Source organism: Zonotrichia albicollis, chromosome 21 (genome assembly GCF_047830755.1).
Source record: "Zonotrichia albicollis isolate bZonAlb1 chromosome 21, bZonAlb1.hap1, whole genome shotgun sequence".
NCBI classification, from domain to species: domain Eukaryota; kingdom Metazoa; phylum Chordata; class Aves; order Passeriformes; family Passerellidae; genus Zonotrichia; species Zonotrichia albicollis.
In genome coordinates, this window is record NC_133839.1 from 4,825,984 (window position 1) to 4,844,649 (window position 18,666).

Here is an 18,666-nt window from a genome sequence, read left to right on the forward strand (position 1 = left end):
CATCCTACAGTGACGACAGGGACCCCAGGGCACCCCAAAACTCTTTGCTTTTCACCTTTGTTGCCAAGCTTTGCCATTTCCCCCATCTGAACAGAGCAGGAGAGAACATCTGCAGCTCCCATGCTCTCTGCAGCTGGGTGGGCAGGAGCTGGCAGGACCCCCATCCCACTTGGAAGGGATGGGCAGAGCTGGAGCCCACGGCAGCACCCACCCGGCACCGGCTGCCCTGACCCTTCCTCATCCTCTCCCCAGTCACGGCGCTCAGTCACTTCCCAGCTAATTGCCTCCACTCATGTGTGCAAACTCGCCGTTTACCGGGAAATGTCACGGAATGTTAATTTCGCTCGGAACGCGCTTCCATGTTTTTATGATGGGAAATGAATAAGCATTGTATTAATAGCATCGTTTCCAGCTCCAACCGCAGCCGTGGCCCCGTGGATGGAGGCTGCGAGTAACTCATCACCCTGCACATTCCCTGCCTCTCCAGCTCTCTCCTTTCCCTACCCCCCTCCCGCTCCCTCCACTTCTCCTGTTGGTAATTAAGATAATGCAATGTAATTATAAACATATTAGGAAAGATCAAACGCTGAAGAGCTGCGGTCCAACAGTCCCGCCTCTGCTCACACCTCTGCCTGGAGAGCACCTCCCGAAAACTGATGGGTCTCTGCACTCCTGGGGCTGCTCCAGCTGCTCCTTCCCTGGAGCTGTTTCTGCCCAGCAAACCCTCAGCTCTTCAGCAAGGCAAAGACCTTTTAGCATACCCCTTCCCTAATATGTACATGGCATTTATTTCTTTATCCCATTTGTCCTGCAAGGAAAAACCTTTGCTGGTGGGGTGCTGCTCCATCTCCCCCTGCCCCAGCACTGAGGAGGTCCAGCCCAACAGAGACTCCATTTCCCATTTTCCCAGCTCTAATAAATTCCTTAACTTAGGGGTTTTTATGAGACATCATAACTTTTTTTGCTTAGGCAGCCAGCAGAGAGGATGAGGGAAGATGGGCAGACCCTCAGTATCAGCTAATGCTCCTCAAGTTATCAAATAATTGAAAAGTTAAATAAGAACCCTCTGGAGGAAGCTTCCCGATTTGGTGCTAATGGGCACACGGAGCAGTCGGGGCTAATGTTGCATGGAGGAGACACACTGGCTGGAGAGCAGAGTGCTGACCTCGAGTTCCCTCCCTCCACCACACAGCTCCTGCAGCTCTGCAGAGCCAGAGGAGACGTTCCCCATGGAGCCAGCTGGGGCAGGGACTCGCTGAGGGCAGGAAAAGTCCCATCCCCATCTGTCTGAGGAGCCACTGCTGGGGGATGAACCTGGAGGCAGCAGCACTTTGTCGAGTGAATGTGAGCAAATGCCAGCGCCCCAAAGGATGGATGTGGGCAGGACAGGGCTCCAAGAACAGCCACAGCTGGACAATATGGGTGGGAAATGTGGCACAGTGGCCCCTGGCCAGTCTCCACCACTCCCCAACTCCGTGCTCAGCAGCATGGTGCAGAATTAACTTTTTAGTTAGAAAATACATTTCCTCTGCCCAGCGGACAAGGTGACATTTTCACAGTACTGACAATGCTGTGCCACGTGCCAGGATGAATGAGGGAGAGATGCCAACGCACAGGGGAAGGTCAAACTACCAAAATCTCTCAATGTGGCCAGGAGCTTCAGCTCCAAAAGCAGCACCAAAAGGACCAACAACATGGGAAGGGTGGAGGCAGCGGATAATGAGCTGAGAGCTAGTTTGTTGGCTCAGGAGAAGACCTGGGAACACTCAGAAAGCGCAGGATATCAAAACCAAACCTATTCCAAGCCACACAGGTAAAGAGGTGAGGCTGAGCACTGCCACACTCGCAGGACCCAGTGGGAGAGTCGCAGCAAATGCCGTAACTCAGCGGGGCCGTCAGAAAGGATTGATTTGAAGCACCTCGTTAATAAGTTTCCTCTCCCACTGGTCCTTCAGGGAGGTCAGTGCCTAATGATAAATGGGGCTGGAAGGTGCCTGCAGACCCAGTATGAGCACAGGTGCCCAGCCTCAATCCATCTTCCTTAGGAGCCAGCTGACAAAACCGTCTCGGTGCCGTGGCCAGGTAAAACACGACCGGTGGGAAGAGGACACGCAAACAGGGGGAAGAGGTGGTGCTGCAGCTGCACTCCCTGCTCCCTTCCCCATAAAACCCACAAATCTGGGATGGAATGATGGGCAAAAATCTCCACATGCCAACTGGTGGAGCCACAATGCCACTAAAAGCCAAGAGAAGAGAAAAAGGGCTGAGTGCTGTGGTTTAAGGCAAACCCATCACTTGCTCAGGTGACAGGATCCAGAGCAGCCCCAGCCTGAGCCCCACATCCCAAGGGCCAATGCTAACCAGCATCTGTGTACTTCCAGTAGAAATGGGGAACACTGTGGGATTGTTCTCCTTCATCCCACATCCTCCTCTGATCAGTATGACTCCAGAAACCAGTGGCAGCTTTTCACTCCATGCTGATCCCATGGAAGCACCATCCCTGGAAGTGTCCAAGGCCAGGTTGGATGGAGCTTGGAACAGCTTGGTCTAGTGGAAAATGTCCCTGCCTGTGGCTGAAGGTTGGAACCAGATGGTCTTTTAGGTTCTTTTCAACCCAAACCCTTCCAGGATTCTGTGACAGCCCCAGTAAGAGCTGAGGCTCTCCCAGGTCCTCTGCATTGCACACAAGATGCAACCCAGCTGAGAACCTCAGGAGTGCAAGGACACCTGAGATCCCCCAAAGCAAGTAAACAGCCATCATATTATTTTTTTAGATTTTCCATCAGAGGAAGAAAGAAAAAAAGAGAAAAAAAAAAAAAGAGTCATCTTGAAGCTAATCTTGGTCAACAACTGTCCCACAGCCCAGCTACACTTTTAAATAATGTAGTGCTTTATCAAACATTCATAGTGATGCACAAAGTGATGAACAATGTGTGCCTGGCATTTATATAAATATAGCTCCTGATGGCTTATTTTCCTTGGACAGCCAACACTTCACAGCTTATCTTCTGTGAGCTTGTGATTTCGCCTGGATGGAAAACACTTTGGACACTTGGGGAATCAGGGCTACTGCACATGAAACTGCCATGACATCCCCTCTGGGCATCTGCAGCCCCACAAAACTCCACAAAATTCCTCATTCAAGAGATGCTGCTGACTTGAGGAGCCAGAAGTCACCCAGCTGTGGCTGGAAGAGGGGGCAACCAAGGGTATTTCTTCAATATGGGATGTTGTGGAGTATCAGGGTGAGCCCAGTCCAAGCCTTGCAAAGCAGCAGGACTTCACAAATCCAGCATCTCTTCAGATGCTCAGCAAAATGCTGGCATAATAAACCACCCTGCTTCTGTTCCAGTCCCTGTGGCACCATTCAAAGCCACTTTTCCAGCTGCTTCTTCCCTCCTCTGTCTCATCAAATTAATGAGCAGGTTGTAGCAAAGGGAGGGGAGGAAAACATTAAAACTTATCAGGAGCCCACCCCAGCAGCCTCTTCTCCACAGCAACAGTTGCCAAGAGCCAGAAGAGCCCTGGCTGACCCTAGGTGTGTAAACCTTCATTAGTCATTAAGCATGGGCCACAAAACCATGAGCCAGGGGCTGCAGGACCAGAGGAAAGCCCCAAACCCCAGGAGGGTCCCTGTCCCTTCTGAGCCCTTCTTAGAGGCAGGAGTATGTTGGATATGGCTCTGGTGGGAGAGATGTCCTGAGTGTGTTCCCACACATCGGTGATGCTGCTTTGATCCATTTTCTTGGGAGTCTAAGGGGGGGAGATTGTGTCCCACAGCACCACTCCTCCCAGAGTGGGGAGGACAACCCAGATTTGGGGTGGAGGCAACCATTGCAATGGGGTGAACAAAACAAACCTAAAACTCCAGCCTGGCACCTCTCCATCAAGATCTCCAAAGACAGTTAATACATTAATATATTAATTATGGCTGTGTTTATCTCTGCAAAGCACAGCTTTTCCCTGGCAGGTCAGGACATTTGCAAATCCACACTGAAGCCTGAGCTGGCATCATCACAGAACCGGAGACCCAATGGCATGGCTGGTGTAACCTCTCTAACTGGAGCCCTCATTCCCTTCATTAATGCATTCAGTTCAGTCACAGCTGAACATGCTGGGCTTGAAAACAGCTTAAACATCTTTATTAACTAGAGACACTACCTAAGCATGTCTGGAAGTGCCTCCTTGAATTAGGAGCCAATTTCTGCCCTGTCGAGCCCCCACCTTTTTTTTTTCCTTTTTTTTCTTTTTTTTTCCTTTTTTTTCGTTTCTTTAAAGCTGAAAGTTTCAGCTGTTTTTTATCAGAGGACTGCGAAAAACCACTCTTCACTGGCAAGCTATGAGAATATACATTTTCAAAGGTCCCTATAAATTACAGGAGGAGCTGGCTGGGATTAGAGCTGGAAAAAGCTGATCACGTACAAAGAGGGTCACGATCCCATCAGGTCACTGGAGAGAAGAGCCCCAAGACACATCAGATGCTGGCCTGACGCAGTGTCCCATTTTAGCCTCCAGCCCCAGCAAACGTTAAGCCATCACTTTATTTATTAAAGGCTCAGAAAGCCTCTGGGTAATGCTGGGAATCGGGGTGGAACTGCAGCTGACTCCTCAAGCCAACAGCAGCAGCAGATGGGGGCTCCCAGCCCCAGTGTGGGCACCAGGAATGGCACACCTTGGCACAGCCATGAGCCCAGCCTGGCACAGCCATGAGCCCAGCCTGGCACCAGTGTGCCCTCAGGGACACAGGCTGTCATCTCAAGGACATCATTATCAGCCCAGACATCCAGTTCTTGTTTCCTGAATGCTCTCCCTTCTCCAGCATGGAGAGCAGCACCATCACCTGTCTGTCCATTGTGAGGGCATCGCCCCAACTCACACCCATCCCTAAATCTCATCTACAAGACAATTATCAATGAATGGCAACTCCAGGGAACAGCTTGACTACCTGCCCTCCTCTTGCACAGCTCAGCCCCCAAAATGTCCCTTTCCACAGCCCCAACATCCAACAGCCCACAGCACTGCCTTACTTCTCCCCAGAGGAGTCTCCACTGGAAGGAAAAACAATTCTGAGATGCAGCCACCAGAACAGCTCCTCCAGTGCTGATGGGGGCATAGGAAGTTCTCTCTTGCTCTCATCAGGATCCTTCCCTTGCTTTTTGCTGTTACCTCAAAGTCATTTGTCTTCCCTGCCTAAATCCCTTCTCCCACAGTTCTCCTGGTCTGCACCACCCAGAGCAGCTTGGGTGGGAGGCTGGGGGGACCACAAGCCCTGATATCAGCAGTTCCAGTATTTCCAGCAGTTCCATTATTTTATATAAATCCAGTATTTCCTTATGCTGCCCTACCTGCTCTCTGCCTTGGCTCCCTCTCCAACCCCTGGACCATTAAATGACATGGCCAGGGCTGTCAGAGCAGCCAGTGGCAGAGTGGAGCTGGATCCACATCTCCAGGTGCACTCTAGGAGCCAGACCATCTTTCAGGAATGCACAAAAAGCATCTCACTACCACTGCTGAGGAAAGCATCCATGGATTGAGTAAGAGAAACTTCAGAGGTTTACCTGAGCCAACCCAGCAGGGGAGAAGTAAGTCCAGGAGAGGAATTCAAGATGAGTGCCCAGCCACACCTTTGATATGCCCATGGTATTAATCATTGGAACCATCAGTAATAAGTCCTGTCTCCTGTCTAGACTTGGAGGCCATACCCAGACTGCAGAGCCTGTGAAGCCAGCACAAAGGCCTGCTTGAAATGTTCTTTTTTCAAACATGAAAGAAACTGAGAAATAAAGATGGGTCCTTTGTTGCAGGAGTGGAATTGCAGACAGTCGATTTTCAAGTCTGGTTTCTCCCCAGTTTTCACCAGGCAGAAGTTCTGCTCCTTGCTGATCCTTAGGAGATTTGGTTTGGCAAAATCTTCTCTGAGGAACTTGTGGGTAATCCCATAGTGAGTTTGGGATGCCAACTCCATTGCATCCAATGCATCCAGACAGGGATGGAGCAGTGTCACCTGCAATGGATGGGGCCCAAAGTCCCTCCAACAGGACCTGATGGACAAAGGCAAAGGGCTCCTGCTGCTGTAGGATGAAGCTGTGTCTGTGAGGATGACAGCTGTGTATATTGAAAGAGAAAAGCAGGTGAGGAATTCCCAAAGGGATGGAGCTTGAGGCCATCTGCTCGGGAAGAGCAGAACTCATGAGGAGCACGGACTGGAAACTCCACAGGGAAGTGAGGAGAGAGGAGCTGAGGAGGTGACAACACCTGCACAAATCTACCCAAATTCCTGAATCTATAATCACACAAATCTACCCAAATTCCTGAATTCCATAATCACTGAACCCCATGTACATACTGGTGCGACTTCAGAGAGAGAGGGTCTCCCCAGCAAAGACCAAGACCCCAGAAACCGCACACCACAGGCCCCAGTTGACACCATGCACACCCACTGAGACGAAATCCTAGAGACCTTTTAATTGCCAGAGAGAACCCAAACCCACAAAGAGACAGAGCAGTCCCTGCTCCATCCCAGCTCAGGGGATCCTTCTGGATAATTAGGACAGCCTGGCTATTGCTTCCTGCCTCGCTCCATTTCATTTTATTATTAATAAAAAAAAAAAGAACTACTTTTCTACTTTTCTTCCTAAACTGCCTTGGATTTTTCTTCTGTCTAAATTCATCTGGGCTCTGTACAATGTCACCAGGTCAGCTTGTGCTCCTGCTGCAATTCTAATTTTGTCAGCTTTACATTTTCTAGGCAGTTGGGAGATTTTTCTTTCTTTGCTCTCTTTTTTTTTTTTTCTTCCCCCCAAGTCAAAAATGATTTTGCATAACAGTAATAACATTAATGGCCCTGCACAGTGCATCCAGATTACAACTGCAGCTAGGGAGAAATAAACATCTCATCTTTGCCCTGCTGTTTATCTCCCCACAGCAGAGCCTGGTATCAGGTCAGAACCTGTAATTTCATTAACTTTATCACTCAGACACGCTTGTTGCTAGATGTCATTATTCAGCACATCACTCCTGTGTTTTGTTTGTGCTGGGATTCACTTCACATGCTCTGCCACCACATGGGAGCATCCCTCCCATCCACATCACTGCCTGAGCTGGGGAGGAAAGTTTGGCTTGCTGAGCCGTGATCTGCAAAACATTTGTGCTGCTCAGGCCTCCTGGGCAGGGACTGCACAGAGCAGAGACAGCCCTGCCTCATTCCCTGACTGGATACATCCAGAAGTGGTGAATAAAAATTAAAAAAAAAACAACATATAATAAAAAAAGAACACAGAAAGGAAAATTGACCCAACAGACACCAAGAGTGGGGTGTGCAAACCCCAAGTGCTGGGAAGAGCACCTGCCATCAGTCAGTGCCCAGCACAGGGGGAAGCTGCAGCACAGGAAGCTGCAGGGTGAGCAGAACTGCTCCATCTCCATTGGATTTGCCATCCCTGGTAATTAATGCTGGGAAGTGACACTTGAAAGAAGCTCTGCTGACAGCCCCTGTGACGAGAGCGTTTGGAGCCCGCTGACAAGTCCCAGCTGATGCCTTATCACAAGGCAGCTCAGCAAGGAGAGCCTTTCCCATGGGAGCTGGTTGGTGGATTCCCTGGGATGCAGGCACAGCTCCCCAGCCATCCCCAGTGGGCACAGTGAAGCCTGGCAGTGCCAGCTGGGCACCAGGGAAAGGCTGATCTCACTGTGGCTCTACAGCCACGCTCCAGCTGGGTGTCCCTTAATGCCTCCACCTTCAATGCAGCTGCAAAGCCAAGCCCAAGCTGAACTGGCTTCCAGATCCCCAGGTACCTGGTGTCTGCTCACACCAGCTGCAGCCTCTCCACCCCACAGGAATCCAGCTGTGACTGCTGCTCGTGGGCAGGGAGCAGCATGTCTGAGCCACCACGTTTCCCCCGCCTGTGCCACCAGGTCAGAGTGGAAAGCTCAGAGCACATCTATTCATGTCTGCAGGCTAGAAACCCCAGATCTGAACCACAGCCACCTCATCCTGGGCAATCCAGGCTCTCAGCAGCTTCAGCAGGGAGGAGTGAGCAGCACAAACCATAGCTTGGCTCCTTGAGCAGAGCCTCATCCAAGAGGGAAAAGTGCCCATCTGGAAGGAAGCATATGCTGAACTGGCACAGTCTGGAAGGATCAGACTAGGCAAGGCACAAACCTGCCTCGATCCAAGGCACAAAGCCTGACAGCATCACAAGCAGGGCTGGTGGGAGCATTTGGGAACATCTCTCCCAGCTCAGGTATGCCACAGGCAGCTTCCAGCTTGGGGCAGGGGGTTCAGTCTGTGTAAATTCATTATTGCCAGTTCCTGAAGCCCTTGGATAGTTTAATATTCTGCTCTAGATCTTGTTTGCTGTTTTGTTTTGAAGAGCACTGAAATGCAGTTACTGCTGTCTTCCCCATTCACACAACTCTAAATAATTTATAGAAAAGCAAAACAAAGAAGAGAATATGAAAGAAGAAAGAAGGTAGCTGGGTTATGAGATATGAAGGCTTTCATTTGTTCATTCTCACTGAGCAGAGGGTTGAGGAAACATCTCTTAACCCCATGGGCTGGTAAGAGCCAGACACACACCAAGAGATGCCAACAGGGATGCTCAGAGCAGCACTCGAGGATGACAGATTGATCCCTGGGCACCTCCAAATCTGTTTGAGCAGCAATACCCATCACAATCAGCACAGCCTTGTTTAAAAGGGGAAAGAGGAGAAAGCATTTTAAGGGTGGAAGATAATCAACCTCAGCTACCACTTATGACCATCACAAGGGCAGGAGCTGCTTTCCAGACACAGTGCATCACCTGGGCAATCCCTGGCTCCTCCATGGAGCCAAAAACAGTCCCTGTCCCCATCCCTGCCACTGTGGCTGCTAGGTCTGACTGCAAAGCCCACACAAGAAGGGAAGGATGGTTCAGCACCACTCCAAGATCCCTTCCCTGCACAGAACAAGCCAGCACATCCCTTCCTCGCTCCTGCTGGAGTCACTCACAGCAACTAATATGCTTTGCTTTGTTTATTCAAATGCATTTTTACTGTGCATTGCAGGTGAACAATATTAAATGGCTCATAATAACATTTCAATAAGCAGAGGTGGGTGTAGAAGCTTCTGACAGACAGATTTTCCAAATGCAAGCAATCAAGCACGCCTCAGCCGAAATCCCCTGGGGAATGCGCCACTCCTTGTCAGAACTCAGCACATCCCTCTGGGTACCCAGAGTTGCTGAGGACCCCGCCGGGGGGCTCAGAGACCCTGGCACACAGCCCAGAGCACCTGCAGGTTTGATTTTGACCCCTGGAGCAAATTACCAGCTTTGTATGAGGACATGAAAGTCACAGAAGTTTGAATGGTGTAATAATAAAATTATCACTGAGTGAAAACATAGATTTTAGGATTTTTGGAATGGGGTTTTGGGGACAAGATGGAGGAACTTGGGCGTGTCCAGCCTTTCTTCTTCTTGTTCTCCATTTTCTGCAGTGATGTTGGCACTTTGGGATTGGTTTAGAGTAGAAGTGCACTGTCTAACACAGGTGATAGGTATTGGGAATTAAGTGTAAATATGTTATACGTAGTTTGTAGTATAAAAGGACAACACAGAGTGCCTGTGGCTGCCCTGCTGAGCAGATCTCGGCTGGGCAGAAAGAAAATTTTATAGATAAGAATTAATAAACAACTTCAAGGACGAAAAATGAAGAGTCCAGACTCGTTCTTCAGCCGCGTAGGCCGAAGCAGAGACATCCTGCACATCTCAGGGCAGCAATTAACAACCAAAAACCCAAGAGCTCCCCAGCAGAGCAGAGCAGAGTAAAACCACAAACCTTTCTTCTCGTAGTCAGGCTTCTCCTCCCCTGCCCTGCCCAGGCTCTCCAGCGTCCTCGTCACTTGGCTGCCAAACTCATCCTCCCTGGCGCTGGGCTCTGCCCGCCGCGGCGTCTCCTCCTCCTCCTCATCCTCGTAGTCATCCAGGATGGGCGTCTCGCGGATGGGCACGCCGATGACGGAGTTGTGGGCCTGCAGACGCGAGTTGCGGAAGCTCTCGCGGGCCTGGGGCCCCAGCAGCACCGAGGGGATGTAGTGGATCTCGTGGGTGGCCTCGGTGCTGGCGCTCTTCTGCGGGATGCGGCGGCGCTTGTGCCAGCGGCGCTGGGCGTACAGGGCCACCATGAACACCAGCAGCAGCAGCAGCAGCGCGATCAGCCCGCCCTGCAGAGAGAGCACAGCACACTGTCAGGGGGGCACTGAGGGGTGAGGGGGTGCTGCAGGGTTGTAGAATCACAGAATGATGGGTGGATGAGATCCTAAAGCCCATCATTCCACCCCCTGACATGGGCACAGACACATCTTGAATTCACAGAATTCACAGAATGACCAAGTGGCGAGAGACCTTCAAGATCATCGAGTCCAACCCAGCCCCAACACCTCAACCAAACCCTGGTACCCAGTGCCATATCCAGGCTTTGTTAAACACACCCAGGGATGGTGACTCCACCACCTGGAGTACTGCACAACATATTCCAGACACAGACCTTTTCTACAAAGCTCTTGTCTTTCTTCTCCTCCAAATTTTATTCAATACAGCTCTTAACAAAGTTAACATTAAAAATAAAAATCTTTAACAAAATTAAAAAAACAAAAAACCAAAAAACACTTACAAGTATCTGTATGTACATGGAAGTAGCACATCCTCTCAAGGGAGCCTGGCTAGAGAGTACCACAGGGAGCCAGCTCTGCCTCTGGCTGCTCTGGAAGTTAAATTCATCCCCACACACACAAGAGCTGTGCTTGTGCCAGCTCCCAGCCTCTTAATCTCTGCAGCATCAGAGCAATTTTATCCCGTGGCAGACAAGCAAGGCAGGGCATGTAAATCAGGAGCAGCACGAGCGACCAGGGCTTTGCAGCATGACAGGAACAGCCAGGGCAGGGCAGGCGTTCCTTGGGCACCTGGGATGCCACTGCCCAGAGCTGCACCAAGCTCTACAGCAGAGCAGAGGTGTGGAAATTCCCTCTGCATTCCATACACAGCACCTGGAGCACGGCTCTGACTCCTAAACAGCAGCAGCTGTAAGGAGGTGAGTCGCTCTAGGACACGAAATAAAATGATGCAGACACTGGAACCTCCAAGGTAAAAAGAGGGAAGTTTAATTTCTGACTCCAACATTTACAGATTTCCAAAAGTGACAGTGGATTGGAGGATGGCAGTGCCACCTCTCCAATGGCACTGGACAAACCAACAGTCCATCAAATTTCTCCTCCTCCATAAAAGAATGTAAATAAATAAGTATTTACAGAAAAGCGTGTGAGGCAGTTTGTTACAAGAATGTAAACATCAGAAGGCTTAGGAGAATTTAAAAAAAACAGGGTGACAGAGGTGGCAGTGGAAAGTGCAGATCACAGAATGAGCTGCCTCAGGAGATGTTTCCCTGCACCACAACCTGCCACAGGAGAGGCCCAGCCCAGCACACCTCACATCAGGATCCCCTCCTCTCCTAACAGATGCAGGAGTCAAGGGTTCAGGACGCTGCTCAGCTTGAGCTCCCCAATTTGCACAACGTGCACCATCAGGAAAGGTGTTTTGCTGTCCAGGAGATCTCAGGGATCCATGTATGGCAAAGGGGCAGGGCTTGGTGAGCTCCCCAGGTTTGTGCCCTGCAGTACCAGGGCACTTCAAGGACCAGAGGGATGGAGACCTATTGAAAATCAACAGTGACTCTGACGTTGGTGAGGGAGAGAGAATGACTCCATGGATATCAGAAGGCTAATTAATTATTTTATTGTACTATATTATTCTATACATCTTAAACTGAACCTGCCTAGCACTCAACCCTGCACACACTGCCCAGAATCTCATGACTGTCACCCAACAGTCCCCACACACACACACACACACTCTTGGCCCTGGTAGGCCAAGAAAACGAAGCACCATCACTTTGGGTAAACAATCTCCATATTGCATTCTACTTTTGCACAAACACAGGCACAGCAAACAATAAGAATTGTGTTTTCCTTCTCTGAGGTTCAGAGAATGTGAATCCCAGAAATATTCTTGGGAAGAATTGTGCCTTACATTTCTCTGTGAAGAGAAATGTGGGTCTACAAAGACCCACCATGGCCTTCCATGCCCAGAAACAAGAACCAGCATGGACACCTCAGCCTGGGAGAGCAGACATGAGTTTCCTTGGATTTGCACAGTTCCTGATGCATGCAGAGCATCACAGGAGCTCCCTGGTCTGAGCCATCCACACCCCCTGGCATCTCCTCAGAAATCCAGTTTGCAGGAGATAAACTATGGCACACAACAAGGGAGGCCAGGCCAGGTGACAAGGACACAGCAGAGCCACAAACTTCAACTCAACAAACCCCACTGCAAAGCCAGGTCTGGATCATGTGCCAGCATCTTTACAGCAAAGAGAGAGTCCAGAAGGGCTTCAGAACAACACTCCTGGATGTGATAGCTGGGAAAAATCTTCTCCAGGGCCTTCACCACCAAATCCCTGTGCTGCCCAACTGCGTATCACTCACTCCTTTGTGCACTCTGCCACTGGAAAGGGCTGCAGGGCACAGCACTCTGCACCCATGGGCACACAGGCACTCACCCTCCATAGAAAAGCAAAACCAGAGACATCCCAGGTGCTCAGAAAAGGTCAGAGAGACAGAAAAAGCCTTGCAGGAGGAGCAGCTGTGCCAGCTGGAGCCAAGGAAGGGGTTCAGCACCCATAGCAGGCCTGGGGCTGTGGATCTTCCTGGCTGGGCTCAGCTTGTATCTGCCTCTGGGAAATGTCCTGGAGACAATAAACCTGGCAGGTTTATTGTCAAAAATAGATTTTTGGGTTTTAGAAAGGGGGCTCGGGGCCTCAAGATGGAGGAATTTGAGCATGCCCTGTTCTTCTTCTTTCTTATTCCTAGCTCCCATCTTCTGGGTGATGGTGGCACTTTTGGATTGGTTTAGAGTAGAAGCTCACTGTCTAACATAGGTGATAGGTATTGGGAAGTTATGGTAAATAATGTACACATAGTTTTTAGTATAAAATATAACATCACCTCTGAGGTGGTCAGAGTGCCTCTGTCTGACCTGCTGAACAGACCTCAGCAGACCAGAGAAAGAATTTTATCGGTAAGAAACAATAAACAACCTTGAAAACAAGACCAGAAGAGTTCTGACTCCTTCTTTGATTGCTGGGCTGGGAAAAGAGACTTTCTAACCTATCTTGGGGTCACTCTGAGCAGCAGAGATTCTGAGAGGCTGGGAATCTTTAAATAAAAAGATCTCTCTGCTTGGGAAGACCTGCAAGAAGACATAAAGACAGAAGAAGCTACAAGAAGACATAAAGAGGTTCTTGGTGGGCCATTCCCCCTCTGACTCAAGAATGACAGGGCTGGCTCAAGGAAGCCAAGCACTCTCAGCCCAGCCACAAGTCCCACATCCTCTGGGGATGAGCCAGAGATCTCTGCTCTGCCAAAGTCCCCTGGGAAAGGCTGGGGGTGCCTGTGCCAGCCCCCTGGGTGAGCACCAGGGGCTCATGACAGGCAGCTCCATTCCAACATGCTCCTTTAGTCCCTGACCCCTTCCTAGCAGCTGCTTGTTTAACACCACCACACACGCCTGGAGAGCTTCCTGGGGGAAAAAAGGGGGAAAAAAAAAAAAAAGTCAAACTTAGGAGGCGTTCAAGCCAGCCTCATTTTAATCTATTTTTCGTGTTAAATTATCCAACTGAGGGAGCAGGAGAGAGAAAGGGGAAAGAAGGGATAATATGAGAAATGTTTTATTTGACAACGTGTCATTGGGAAACTGATTATTTCTGTCTCCGAGCTTTTTAATATTCCCAAACAATGGCCAAGCCGCGTGGGGATTTGGTATTCTAAGGCTGGATTTATAATACTCTGTTCTGCAGTGATAAGAACACGGGGCCTTTAATCCTCTGAGCTGTGAACATGCATATTCTCCCACGTAATGTCCTTCCTGCCATGCTCCTGCTGCCCTGGGCCGGCCAAGCAGGGGCCACCAGCACCACAGCATTGCCAAGACCCACAGGAGAGGAGAGGGAATGGGAGAAGGAAGATGGGGGAGAAGAGGGATGGTGGGAACAACCCACGTGTGCAAAGAACTGCAGGGCTTGTGGTGCCACAGCAAAGCTCAGCTGAAGCTGAAGAGCAGCAAGGCTGGTGTTGGAACCCAGGAGATTCCTCTGGCTGTCCTGGAAGATTTGAGACCCTGCCAAGGGGCTCAGAGACCTTGGCACAGAGCCCAAGACCCCTGTGCCTTTGATTTAGCCCTTGGAAAAAACAATTACCAACCTTTATATGAAGAATTGCAAGTCAAGAGAGTCTAAGTAGAGTAATAGTTGGTTTGTCATGAGGTGACAAAATAGATTTTTGGGGGTTTTAGAATGGGGGTTCAGGAGGCAAGATGGAGGGATCTAGGCATGTCCAGCCTTTCTCCTTCTTCTTCTTCTTGGCCTCCATCTTCTGCTGTGATGGTGACACTTTTGGATTGGTTTAGAGTAGAAGCTCACTGTCTAACATAGGTGATAGGTATTGGGAAGTAATTGTAAATAATGTACACGTAGTTTTTAGTATAAAAAGATAACACTGCCCCAGGGCAGGCAGAGTGCCTCTGACTGTCTTGCTGAGCGGACCTCAGCTGGACAGGAGAAAGAATTTTATAGATAAGATACAATAAACAACCTTGAGACCAAAAAATGAAGAGCTCTCAATCCTTCTTTGACTGCTGGGCTGGGAAAGGAGACTTTTTAACACATCTCAAGATCACCCTGACCAGCAGAGATTCTGAGAAGCTGGGAATTATTTGAAGCCCAGAAGGAAAATCAATGGGAGAGGCCACCCTGAAGCCCAAGAGATTGAACCCTCACATCAATTATGAAGGCAGCCAAGCTGTAGGATTGGAAGGCCATCACTCTGTGGCAGTCTCTGAGATGCTGAAAAATTTCTGGGCAGCAAGAGGACGCATTGCTGCTTTGAACACAACCCCCAGCCTGCCCTACCAAGCCAGGGAAGGGCAAGGGAGTCCCACTGAGGCTCTGGAGTCCAGAAAAAACTTCCTTGCAGCAGCCTCTGGCCTTTCCAGCTCTGTTCCCCACAGTGGTGGGATGTGCTGTGATCCCTTGCAGGAATCCTCCATCCCTGCAGTCACCCAGTGACAGCCCAGCTGTTCAGAAATCAAGCCCTGACAGTCTTGCAGCTGCCACACCAAAAGGGCTGAAGCCATAGAAGAAAATCCCAGGCTGGAGGGGATAGTTTGGGCAGGGCAGACCTCTAATACCACAGCACCCCTTGTGTAGGTCAAAGCAAACCCAGTGCTAAACAGCACAGCACTCAAGTCTGTGCTGACCTGGGCTCCTTCCTCCCAACACCAACACAAGTTTTTGTCCTCAGGCAAGATTATCCCTCTTTATTTCCTAACTTGAAGCCATTTACTGTCCAACACTGTGCTGGCAACCAGCCCCATGGCTACTGAGGTGCTGCTGGATGAAGCAGGGCTCCCACAGCCCTGGACATAGCTCCAAGGAGAGTCCCCAGGCTGCCCAAGGATGTCCCAAGGGCTGAATGAGCCCCCAGTGCTGGAGCATCTCATCCCCTGCATCATCCCAGCAGCTGAATTAGGGTGAGCAATCAGGTCCAGCAATAACCACACAACCCTCGGGGCTCTTCACACTGTGTACTTTTCCTTTCTTTCCTTTTTGGCTGTAAAGGTAATTAAACACTAGCACAATTTACCAAGGGGTGTAGTGGATTATCCATCACTGTCAATTTTAATTTTATTTTTTTTTTTTAAATCAAGCCTGGATGCTTTTTGAAAAGTCATAGTTTATTTCAAATGAGAAATAGAGGCTTGAGGCCATTCTTGCACCCTCTGCAGCTCTGAGGGAACAGCAGATGATCCCATTGTCTTTTCTTGAATTCTCCTCACCCAACAGATGATCCCATAGTCCTTTCTTGAATTCCCCTCACCCAACAGATGATCCCATGGTCTTTTCTTGAATTCCCCTCACCCCATTTTTGGCTTTCCCACAGTTCAGCTCCACAGCATCTTATCTCTCATCTGAGGTACTTCATCCCCTCCCAGGCAAGCCAGACACACACAGCACCACCAGACCCTGGATGCACAGAAAGGTCAGGCAGAGCCCACTCCCATTCACAAATCACAGCCAGCCCTTACAGCCCAAACCCTCACTGCTGCAGTGATGAGTGAGCACCAGGCAGGGAAACTGAGGCACAGCATGGGGGTGGGACCAAGGACAGAGAGCAAGCCAGCATGAAGGCTAAAGAGAAAGAACAAATACCAAGGTTAAAATATATACATATATGTACTCCAAAGAGGTCTGGATCCAGTCCTGACTCCAGATCACTCATCCTCACCTCTGTCTTTAAGAGACAACAATGATACACAGGGCAAATCTCCTAAAATCCAACATTTTCTCCCTGTACATTTCAAATCCCCACTGAAGCACAGCTTCACCAAGGTGCCTAACCACACACTCAACGTTAAAAATGTGTTTAATTCCCATTACAGTCCATGAGCCTAGAGCACACGCCTCAGCGCTTTGCTGAGCAGGGACAGCTCCTTGAATTGCAGCCCAAGGAGAACAGCATTACATCTCTTTTTTCCCCTCTTCCCACAGCTCACCACCTCACTGAGCTACAGGTGTGACTGAGGCACTGCCTTCTGGGGGTGTTGTTATCACAGCTGATAACAGGTGTCCTGAGGTGACAGCACCCCTGAACCACCCTCTCTGAATGGCTGCAAGGAGCTCAGGATGTGGCCCAAGGATTTAGGAGGAAGGTTTCCCACAGGATGGCTCCATCCAGACCCTGCAGATCCTCCTACCACGCTGTACATCCACACACAGGGCATAAATTTCATAGTATATACAGTCCTGTAAAGTACAGCACACACACAAGCAATGAGAGTTACAGTTGCTGTGGGAACCATAACTTTAAAATCTCTGACTCTTCCACGATAAAGAAAAAAAAAAAAAAAAAAAAGAACAAGTCAGACAAGTCACATTTTCATACTTTTTTTTTTTTTTTAAGCCACGCTCAGTTTTGTTTTGCTGTTTCATCCAAGAAGGGAAACAAAAGAAGGAGTGAACCTGCCAATCAGGCTTTCTGTGCTGCTCAGACATGCAATGTGATGTTCCAGTAAATGTTTATTTGAAAGGTCTCCCAGGCACTGGCTGTGTGCAAGCACCAAAACACACAACCCTCAATCACAGCCAACGTGCCTGCGTGTCCCGAACCGCACATCTCACTAGGATAACAATTCAAAATGACTCCTAATCCATTTTTATTATGTAAAAAAAAGGCATTTATTTGCAGCGAGCTGAAAGAGGAGGGCTGGAGGTGATTTTATTAAGTACCTGATTGCTGGCTCTTTTTAAAGCCGGGGCTCAGATTGCATAAATTGTGATTTTAATGCGCGCTAAACGGTTCACCGGAATGGGCTGACCTGCTAACCCAGAGCCTGCCCTCAGAGAGGGGAGATTTTAAAATTCATAATGTCTCCTGTGCTTGCACTCATGTTTTCCTAATGTGGGCAGCACAAAGCTGAGACAAAAACAAAAGATTTTCCTTCCCCCCAAGGGGTTTGAGTTGCAGAGCCCTAATCCTGCTCCACGCTGAGCCAACAAGAGACCCCTGCACGTGTTCATCCCACTCAGCTCATTTCCACCCCACCCTCAGCTGTGTGCCATCCCTGTTCCAAAGAGGAGGGGAAACTAATTTGATTTTTAGGAAAAACGTTATTTTTTTATGAATTTTATATCTATATAATAGATAGATAGATAGATAGATAGATAGATAGATAGATAGATAGATATAATATATTTTTTATATATATATATATATATTATAATACTCTGTTCTGCACTGGTAAGAACACAGGTCTTTAATCCTCTGAGCTGTGAACATGCATATTCTCCCATGTAATGTCCTTCCTGCCACACTCCTGCTGCCCTGGGATGGCTGAGCAGGGGCCACCAGCACCAGCAGCACCAGAGTGTGTATGTGTATATATATTTATATATATATATATATATATATATGTATATGTATATATGTATATATATGTATATATATGTATATATATATATATATTTTAAATAAATTTTATAAATAAAAAGACCTGGATTTTCAATAAAAAGAGGCCACCTCATCTACAATAAGTGTCTCCCAGTGCAGGTGAGGTTTTACCAACCAGGACAACATGCTGCAGGTTAAGTGCCCGAGGTTGTGGCACCTCCCAGTGAAACACAGGGCTAAAGGAAAGTCCTTCAGAGCCACCCCAGACACAGTGTCCCTCCCTGCACCATCCTCAGCACAGAGCCCAAACCCTGATTGTCCATGGGAGCCCAGCTCAGGTGAGGAGCATCCCCATGCCACAGCCACAGCCCAGCAAAGGCCGCTCCTGCCAGGGAAAGGATGAGAGGGAACCCACCCAAACTGACTGTGTGTGGCCCTAATACCTTCCCAGCTGAGAGGGAAAAGCAGTGAAACCCTCCAGGGTTCAGTTTATGCCTGGTTTCACTGAATCCACCAGTAGCACCTCCAGGGATGGAGGGCACTTGCCATGGGACCTCCCAAAGTCACAGCCACTGCAGGATCCCTGACCTCCCCAGCCCTTTCCAAACAAAGGTTTAGCAAATGCTAAAAGA

General features: G+C 49.2%; 1 protein-coding gene across 2 annotated transcripts in view; it reads right to left on the reverse strand.

Moving 5' to 3' along the window:
• Nucleotides 1-18,666, reverse strand: part of ASTN2 (astrotactin 2) — a 352,662-nt gene that overhangs the window by 253,508 nt on the left and 80,488 nt on the right. For both annotated transcript variants that reach the window (XM_074556304.1, XM_074556303.1), the window contains exon 3: nucleotides 9,817-10,201. In XM_074556304.1, the coding sequence (XP_074412405.1) occupies nucleotides 9,817-10,201 (385 nt within the window). The remainder of the gene's footprint in view (nucleotides 1-9,816; nucleotides 10,202-18,666) is intronic.